This window comes from Leuresthes tenuis, unplaced genomic scaffold, assembly GCF_036924035.1.
Source record: "Leuresthes tenuis unplaced genomic scaffold, fLeuTen1.0.hap1 SCAF_5, whole genome shotgun sequence".
Classification (NCBI taxonomy): Eukaryota; Metazoa; Chordata; class Actinopteri; order Atheriniformes; family Atherinopsidae; genus Leuresthes; species Leuresthes tenuis.
The window spans coordinates 14,986,884-14,996,654 of NW_027325359.1; the positions used below are offsets into that span (position 1 = coordinate 14,986,884).

General features: G+C 42.8%; 2 protein-coding genes across 5 annotated transcripts in view; one reads left to right on the forward strand and one right to left on the reverse strand.

The window, feature by feature from the left end:
• The window catches only part of srpk2 (SRSF protein kinase 2), a 60,026-nt gene extending 55,830 nt beyond the window's left edge, over positions 1-4,196 (forward strand). For all 4 annotated transcript variants that reach the window (XM_072386244.1, XM_072386243.1, XM_072386245.1 and 1 more), the window contains one exon: positions 2,570-4,196. In XM_072386244.1, the coding sequence (XP_072242345.1) occupies positions 2,570-2,754 (185 nt within the window). In that variant the 3' untranslated portion in view covers positions 2,755-4,196. The remainder of the gene's footprint in view (positions 1-2,569) is intronic.
• A 680-nt stretch (positions 4,197-4,876) lies between these two features.
• Positions 4,877-9,771, reverse strand: adck2 (aarF domain containing kinase 2). Its single transcript, XM_072386249.1, has 8 exons — positions 8,458-9,771; positions 8,203-8,349; positions 7,889-8,017; positions 7,703-7,798; positions 7,251-7,523; positions 6,955-7,083; positions 6,703-6,756; positions 4,877-5,923 (listed from the first exon to the last, which is right to left on the reverse strand). The coding sequence occupies exons 1-8, from the start codon at positions 9,337-9,339 to the stop codon at positions 5,783-5,785; spliced, it is 1,851 nt and encodes a 616-aa protein (XP_072242350.1). The 5' UTR covers positions 9,340-9,771; the 3' UTR covers positions 4,877-5,782.

Here is a 9,771-nt window from a genome sequence, read left to right on the forward strand (position 1 = left end):
AGTACTTCTTTCTAACTGTTGTGGGGACATTGCCAGTAAAAAAATCCACTGGGTATTCAGTAGCTCAAATGGCAGGAGTCCAGGATGACTCTTTTGTTTGCTCTTGCGCCCAATAATGGAGCCGTATTGGCCGTATTCTGCTTGTAGCCGGGACACCTTAAAGCTAAAGTTGGCAGAAGCAGCACTAACGATGAAATAACAATGGTGGACTGCAAAGCAGCTGCTCATGGGGAAATTAAGGAGCCAGCTTCGTGCTACGCGGGTGGATCTGCTCCTCAGCAGGTGGCTGCGCTCATTTGGTTTGTGCGTCACAACCGTCTGCAGACCTGAGCCGCTTACTCGGAAACACTTATCTTTGGAGAAAGGAAAGCAAAAAGAAAAAGTATGGTCTCTTGTCTTGTTTATGACGCATCAGTGGGGGCATGTACAGAAACATTCCAAAGATGGATTTTGCATAATATGTCACCTTTAAATGTTTTTGCATTTTTTTTGGGATATTATGTGCAAAAGGGACAATTCAGGGAGATCAAGTGTTTAATCTCTGCGTGTTGAAGTTAGAATCAATCATTTACGTATGTGTTTGGTGGAATTGATCAAAAAATAGCAGCAATACAAGGAGCTGTAGTATTTCAGTCGCATTCCCAAACTATACGTGTGTGAGACTCCTGAGTGATGGTAAGTGCATGGACCTGTATCTGATACAGCTGATAACCCCTGCACTCTCATTTATTCACTTTTTCCTGCTCTGCTCTCTGCTTATGTATTCTTCTTAATTTGTTATGAGCTCTGAATATTCCGCCTTTGATGTTGTCTCTCTCCGCAGTCTGAGCCTGCACTTGATGTCTCAATCTTTACCCTTTTATCTCCCTGTGCTCTGTTAATCTGGGCTGACTTTCCCGCTCTGTCTCTCGGGGCTTCTCCTGTCTGCCAAAAAGTCTTCGGCTGTACGGTGCTGGCAAGCAGTCTTGTCACCCTGTTTACCTCATGCACACAGATCTAAAAAAAATAACATTTTTTTATTGAACTTTGCGGTCGAAAGCGATCCAAAGCACATCCAGTGTTTGAAAGAATGCAGACCTAACGATCATGGAGCTTTTTATGGCAAGCAATGTTTGCATTAGCTCAAAAATATATAAAGGCTAACCTTGATAAATAGATTCTATTTCCCCATCTTGTGCAGAGGATAGAGAGGTTACCATGGCAGTCATGGTTTGTACTGGGTCTTCAGTCATGGTGGCTCCTATCATTAACCAGTCTCACGCTGTCTTTCCTCTTTGTCAGATCTGTTCTCCTAGCCTTGAACAATGAACTGTTTCCATTATCTATGCATCGTTGTCTGTTTCTGTCCATTTCTTCCCTTCAGTTGTTGTGTTTCTTTTTCAGCCAAGACTCTGCCGGTTTTCGCTTTCGCACTTCGCTGAATAGCAAACCCTCAAACAGAGAAAGGGAAAGCAATTAGTGGAGGCTGATGTCGACATAATGATGGTGCAGTTCAGGGCCGGTTCAATCAAATACCCATAAAGAGAAATAGGATGTTGGTTCTTGTGAAATTTATCCATCTGATTTTTTTATTTTATTTTTTTGTGCACAAGTCATTAGAATAAAATAAATCAGCTGCAACATTTTTATTTTTTCAAAGAGCATCCTGTAGTTAAACCTTTGAAAAGTTTAAAAAAAAAAAAAAAAAAAAGCTATTTTCCTACGGGTGCTTTCTTGATCTTAGCTGTAAACGTGATGATATCAAGGAAGGTGGTGAGGGAACAGAAGTCGCTGCTGGGTAAAACTAAGAGTTCTGAAGATGGACTACCAAAAGCTCATTAGATTCTTCTCGACATGTTTATATACAGTAAAAGCCACCTGTCACAAAAGTGAAAAGGAACGGTTACATTGAGAATAATTGCTTGCACTCAATCTCATGTACACTCCTATTTATCTACATTGTATGGAAACATTTCCTTTGATGGTTTCCTTTGCTTCCCCTGTGGATGGCATCTAATGCCAAAGAAAATGATAAAGAAATCCAGGTTGCTTTGACTGTAGAAAATACAGCAAGCTTTTATAATGGCTGTCACTTATTGTACCTACATCCAGGCCATTTTACTTACCTTCTAAAGAAAAAAAAAGAATAAGATGAAAAAGATTATCATACATTTCTGCTGTTAGCATTAAGAATTCACTCCTCATCAGATTAGATCAGTTTCAAAGCAAAACGATTTACTGTAATATTGGGCTAGTCGAAGAATATTCAGGAAAATATCATCAGTATCCAATAAATGATGTTTTCACTTCATTCATTGACACATTCATTCGTTGCTTTAAATAATAATTGGACCACCAACACAAAGTTTCACCCACATGCACATATGTTCTTTGAATTATTAGGAGTAGGAGGGATTCAACTTTTGTTGTAAGGATAAAGACTTTGCTATACTTGTGAGAATCTCAGCCGGTCCTGTTGTTCTTGGTTTTTGTCATTTGTGTGTGGATCAGCTCTTTAATCCTCGCTGCTGTTTGTGTTCCCACACCGTCTCGTGCCATCACTGACTCTGCTTCATCTGGCCTCCTGCAGGGGAGCTGCGGCACATCACCAAGCTGAAGCCGTGGTCGCTGTTCGATGTGCTGGTGGAGAAGTACGGCTGGTCGCACGAAGACGCCGGCCACTTTACTCACTTCCTCCTGCCCATGCTGGAGATGGTGCCCGAGAAGAGGGCCTCGGCCAGCGAATGCCTGAACCACCCCTGGCTCAACTCGTAGCCACCAACTCTGATCAGTCACCCTCCTCCTGTTGTCCCCCCGACCGTCAGCCCAAACATCACCCTCTGGTGGTAGCCCACGGAGCCACAATGTGGAGAGAAGCTGAAAACCAACAGTCCGAGAAGAAGAGACTTTCCTCCTGCCCTATCCCACTCATAAGTTACATACTCACCTGACCAGGCTTAACTCCTGACTGCACATCTTTTCCCCAAGAGGAATGTAAAGACAAGTTTGTGGAGACAACATGACAAAGAAGATGTGTCTTTCCAAACATCTCCCAGAAATAACTGGATTTGCGGATCGATGTCGCCCACTTCATTAAAGGGAGAAGTCAGGCTGTGAATGAAAGAAATGTGCTTTCTTTGGCTCTTCTGCCGTCAGGATGTCCGCCATTCTCTTGCAACTTTGTCTCTTTCTAATTCTCTTATTTGGTTCAATCATGAGCCAATGACAGCTGCTGATCTTCTCGGTAATGTCACTGAAACGTCAGCAAGCAGCCTTGTTGCACCGCTGCTGACCCAGCGCTCCATCTTCCAAGACCACAACTTCACGAGGGCCTCAAAGACGGATGAGCGTGTTATTCAGTGTGAGAATGAGCGTATGTGCCTGTGCTCGAGATCTGCCTACATAGACCCTTCCCCTCTCTCTTCAGCCCACATACCCTCCCTAACCCTGGAAGAAGTACCCACATGAGACTTAAAGTTTACACTCTGATTTCTTCCTAGGATTCAGTCACAAAAAGCTCATCTCACCCCACATTGCCCCCCTCCTGTGCTCAATGGTCCCCTCTGGGATCACCACTAAGAACTGCAGGGGGGGGGACACGACACCGACAGCTGCCATGCTTATGGACACAGACGGAAAAAGTGTGGAATGAGCGAAAAACAAAAACACAATCAGTTTTAATATGGAGGAGGTCCGCTTGGTCTTTAAAGACTTTTTCTAAATGCATGGAGAGACTGATGGATCGGCATGAAGGAATATGACAGACGAACAATGACTGCTTTGTTTTGTTAGTACATTTTGTTGGCTTCATCACATCTCTCAGACATTCTGAATTATTTTAGAATACTCCGGTGCCCCCTTTGATGATCGCGAATTTACAGTCCCCTTGTCAGCTTCTGACATTCCTACATCTTGGTCCTCTGCCTTTACTCCTGACTTTCATTCCCGAAAAAAAACTCAGTTCTGTTCATTCCTACCGTGGCACGTTTACCAAGATCCGATTGGTACTATTCCCCTTATTTGCCCTTTATAGGAACCCTTTTATCCCTGAGCCTCTCCAGAAAGGGGATGGCCACATGGAGGTTGCACTCGTCTTTGTAAATGTCCTTCAGGGATTTGAAACCTTTGTATATAGAACTGAGATTTGGCAACGCAGATAAATGACCGGGGAGAACAAAGTTTAACACACAAACATCATTCCGACAAAAAAAAACAAACCCACACAGGCGCCACTGCTGGCAGAACTTGACTTCCTTTGGTGTAGTGGGGGTTGGGCAGGCTGCCATAGCTGGACCCTGGAGGAACGCTCAGACTGAACTGTGCCACCTGGTGGCCGAATGAGAGTACTGCAGCGCCACACACCGCTGCTGCTCTCAGTGCCAACGCTCCTCGACGTTCCACTTTATCCCTCTACTTAATCTTAATTTATCTGTCTCACACACACACACACAAACACACAACTCGAATCGTCACAGTTAGTCCAGTTGCCTATTTTTCGCAATAAATGAAAAAAAAGATGAGTATAAGTAAATTGTGAGATATTTTTAAAAACTATTTAATTCATTAAAAATATAGGAAATAAAAAGAAAACAACTTTTCTCTGGTTGTTGTGACCGTGACAAAAAAAAAGAAAAAATATTGTCTTATACTGAGGTGATTGTGTTTGTCTATTAGAGATGTTTTTATTTCTTTTGTCATTATTATTACTATTATTATTATTGATTTATTATTTTTTTTTAAACACAGTTGTCACCTCTCCCCTCCTTACTTACTTGAACAGTGCTGCTCTGTCTGGGTTCTTGATGATGTTGAAGAAAAAAAAAAACGAAAAAAAAAAGAAGTTTTGCAATAAAGGGTATGTGATGAGGTTTTTATTTTTTCCATTTATTTTTTCCCCCCCGTGTTTGCACCAAAACCTCCTGAGCTCACTCGTTTAGCCATGCTGACTGTTCTTCCTGATGACATTGACAGAATCACGTCTTGTCTGTGTTTTTCATTGACAGATTTAATAAAATTGTAAATTAATGGATCCCCTGCCCTCGATGTAATGGATTTTCTGCTCCGTGAGGTTTTTCCGTGAGGGTTACAGAGCTTAACGTTAGAGGGTGAGAGGTAAACTCAACAAATCAATAGAGAGTCCCTTTTATTGATGTCAGTAGTTAAAGTGTTCCCACTGTTTTAACAGAAAGCTAAAATACAAGGATCAGCTGAAAGAACAAATGTTATCATACATTGCATTTCACACTAAAAAGAAATAAAAGATCCATTAGACATTACCTAAGATAAATAAATGGAGAGATAAGACATCCTGACATTGATATCAGTCATTAAAAAGTAAAAATATGCTTTTAAATATCAACTAGGGATTCTTGCTACAGACGTGGTCTCTTATTTAACCAGCACTCAAATCACAATAGGTTTTTACTGTAAAGCATATACTCTAATTCATTAGGCCTAGGTTAATGCACTCATTGTAGCTCATTTCAATGGGTGAAATGTTCATACTTCAGTCAGACGGTAGAAGACGAAACTACAAGGTAAACGGGAATTTAAGTGGCCAACAATATAAAAACACGATGAGGTATTTATGGCACCATCACTGAAATGTAGTGGAGACGATAACCTGGTGATCGAGTGTGGAATATCGCATTGCAAACCTGTTGTCATGGCATTAGGAGGACACTCGCATACACACTCACACACTAATAGAATGCACACAGTACTTTTGATTACACTTACTGGGCTGGTGCCCGTCTGTGTGTGATCCATTGTGCCTTAACTGTGTGTGTGTGTTGTGTTTGTATCAGAGCACTGAGGCACAGCTCTTAAGCAGCAGGGGTTTGGCCAAATCCAGGATGTCCAAGTTGGGATCGAGTGACCTGCCCAGACCTTCAAGCACCATGATGGCAAACACAATGGAGGCAAAGTTACTCTCCAGCTTGACCTACAAAAGAAGGAAAAATATAAGAAAACAACATCAACGAGAGACTTCATTCAACTGTTTAAATCCTGACAGATGTATCAGTTTGACACAGATCTCAGCATATGTTCCCCACTATGAAAACTATTTCATACATGTAAAGAAAACGCCTAATGGCAATTGTCCCACTGAGATAAACATTTGTTCCTGCATAAAATGTATCAGTATAACATGACAAATACGTTTAACCTTCTTTCCCTTTTTTAAATTTAGTTCCAGTTGTCTCTAAAGCAGAAGCCATCGTCTTAACAGCAACATGTAACAAGGTTAAGGTCATAATTTCTTTTAGCTGATTTAATTTAGTAAAACTGTGAAGGCTGTGTCAGAAGGCTGTGTTCTCAAGGCAACGTGAGAGAAGTTTGTCAAAAATTCATTTGAAGTACTCTTGACTTTTGTTATGTTCATCCGTGGGCCCGAACCGACCCTAGAGCACCCGAGGAACCGAGATACCACAGCTCACGACTTTGGTTTCCAGCCCAGCGCCACGCAGTTTGGCTGTGGGCTTTTGACAGCATCTTCATGGCCTCTTTAACATGAAACAAACTCATGTGCAGGCTGTACAATTGTAGGGCTCACACAGACACTTGCTTTTACGACAGAGGTGTTAAATCCCACAACTGTATGGAGACCCAAAAAGCAAAACAAAGTTGCCAAATTCTCTCATTACTTTAACTCTCAGATGACACAAAACCATAGTGTATGTGGACGAATATAACTTAGAATATAGCCTGGTGATACTTTACCTTGTGCTTAATGAGTAGACCGAATACTCTGGAGAGCAAGTCAGCAACTTGAATCTAAACGACAAAACAAAGCCTTTACAAAGTGCTGTACCAGAACGGAAAAGACTAATTCAATGCAAATGCGAATCAGACTGAATAATATTCACAGATTAGATGGATAAGGGACAAATTCAAAATATCATTTCCTTAACTACTCTCCTGTATACATGAATGCAATCATCATAAAGAAATGTATCACAAACACAAAAGTACCTTCCCCAGAGAGAGGGTGTTGCTGAGGGCATGATCCACCAGGTCGGCCATCTCCCTCTTAAACAGGGGCACATCTTGACACTCGTTAGCTCGGGCGTGATTCAAAATCAACTCTGCCACTCGTTCACCCTTTCAGAAAACATTTAAACGTTTAAAAAGTTCAGCTACATTGCTGTGAAGTGAAAGTGAATCAGAACGGCCGCAACGTTTTCTGAACTTCGAACACATTTCGTCATTTGAAAATCATTCAAATCCTAAGAACTTCCTGCATGAACGCACCCCTTTTCCCTTCTTACCTGACGCAGCACCACAGCTGTGAAGACGGCCTTGAAGTTGGCGAGGTCGTGGCCGCTGAGCTGGGCTACAATCCCGGCGTCCAGCAGCACCAGCTGGATTGGACATGGGTCTGGTCTGACACTGACCACCACAGTGTCCCACAGGTCAGTGAGGGTGGTCTTCCCCCGGTGTTCGTCCAGGGTACCTTCAGTGGAACCACCAAGAGGCTCCCGACATTGGACAAGAATGTTGCCAGGATGGAGATCACCGTGGACAAAGTTATCTACAAAAACCTGCAATATGTATATGTAGACAACTGGTTACAGTGATGAAGCAGGAAGATAATACATCTAATCATACAGTATGATAACATTCAGTCAAATGGGTACCTGTCCTCAATAGGATACATAAGATCACAATTATTTCCCACAAACACGGAACAGACGAGCAAATGCATCATTATACTTCTCACCATTTTCAGTAGGGTTTCCACTCCCATTCTGGCTATTTTCTGCTTTACCTCCTTAGGAATATCAGAGCTCAGGTAGTTAGAAATGGGCTCGCTCTCCTAAAGCAAATAAACAAACAAGTTATTTTCCATTTAAAAAAAAATCGAGCAGAGCATATTCAGTGTTACTTTCAGACACCGTATACTCGCCTCAAAGGTTTCCACTAAGATGTTCCTGGTGACAAACGGTCGTAACGGAGTTGGGAACTTGACATTATCAACATCGCGGAAATTTTCTCGGAAAAGCTCAATGTTTCTGGCCTCAAAACGGAGATCGATCTGAAATAAAGACGCAGTGAAGTTAGTGCAAACTTTTGTATTTATGTTAACCTAATTACACAACGTCACTTGTTTTATATAAACCTGGTGTATCTTATGCAGTGAAATTAACCATAACTGTGTCACTTAACTGATCAAATATGTCTAAAAGTTACATAATTGGAGTCTAAATGCTGTTAAAGTACCTGTTTGGTCATTAGCTTCTCAAACTCGACCACAACTTCATGCATACTGAGCCATTTGAGTCCAGGCAAGCAGTGCAGAAGCCAGCTGCCTGCTTTCATCAGCAACAGGTCGATCTCCACCTGCCTCCTGACGCCTGGATGGACCACCTCAAAAATAGAGAATTAAAAATTTGATAACATTCTCACCTTCAAATGCAATCTGTAAAGGTTTGCAAGGGGAGAAATGAGATGTAAATATACTATTGAGAGACCAACCTTGATTGCCACAGGTATCAGACGCTCCTTTTCGATGTTACTCTCCTCATGCCGCACATCTGGTTGAATTATCTCCTCGTAGCCCTCCTCGTCCCTGCTGCCCCTCCAGAAACGCTGCAGAGTGCGTTTCACACCCCCAAGACCAGGGATCTCCCAAGCTTCCAGCAAATCCTCTCTCTCCATTTCCTCAACTAGAGACTGGAAGGCTGGGTCTTCAACCTGGTCCACCTTGGCCCAGCCTCGGTACACCTGGGCTACGCATCCTGAACCCACGGGCTCTTTGCTGTCAAACACCAACACCGCTCTCCAGCCCTCTCCGAAAGCCCTCCGCAGACACTGCTTGGTGTGAGCCCAGGAGTGAGGGCGCACCTTAACGTGAAGCCTGGAGAAGCGTTCACAAAACTCCTGAGAGAAGATGTCTCGCCTGGTGCTGGCCCACTGCCCCAGCTTGATGTAAGTAGGACCAGAGCTTTCAGTCACCCACAGCAGAGCATCCAGCCAGTAGGATGCACAGCTGGATGAGACCAGAGCGAAGGGAAAGAGGAGAAGAAGGGGACTAAATTTGAGGAGCAGAACCAATGCACGGAGGCTGAGGCGGAGGAAAAATATAAATCTGTGTACTTGGACTTTTGCTATAGACTTTCTATTAGAGGTATGGGATGGAAGTATCACTTCCTGGCATCTGGCTGCACATGAAGATGCATTGACTGCACCCCAACACAGCAGTGTAACCTTGGGTATATGGCTTAAAATCTGCCCTCTTTTAACAAAAAGTGTCCCGCGGTTCTGAACGAGCCTTAACCTGGCGACAGAGCCAGCTTTTTGCAGCGTGTACCTCAAGTTGAGAAGGACTCCTCTTACTCCAAGAGCCATCAGGGCCATTATGTCAAACGGCTGTTAGCTCAGTCCAAGAGGTGAACTAGTCCACATGTGCCGGTCTTCTGTTACGAAACACCTTTTCGCAAAATCATTTGGAGGCATCCAAACGTAGAGCAGTCTGTAATCTCCATGTAAACGTCTGCGAGTCTAATGCAGGTCTTCCAACACTAAAAATTTAGCTAGTTCGGTCAAAAACTGCACTTACCTAAATACACAGATATGTATCTATTTTTCGGCGAATTCGCGGCGTTACCTTGACTTAAAATGCTTGGCAGTTAGTGTGGTTTCCCAAACCTAGAGGCAATTGAACAAGCAAGACATTTTATGGTTTACTTGGCGTTACAGTACCGTGTAAAAATATAACTAATTTCCATTGTGAAGAGAACTGTCCATGAAAACATTGCAATAACGATCTGTTTCCGGGTGTGACGGTTC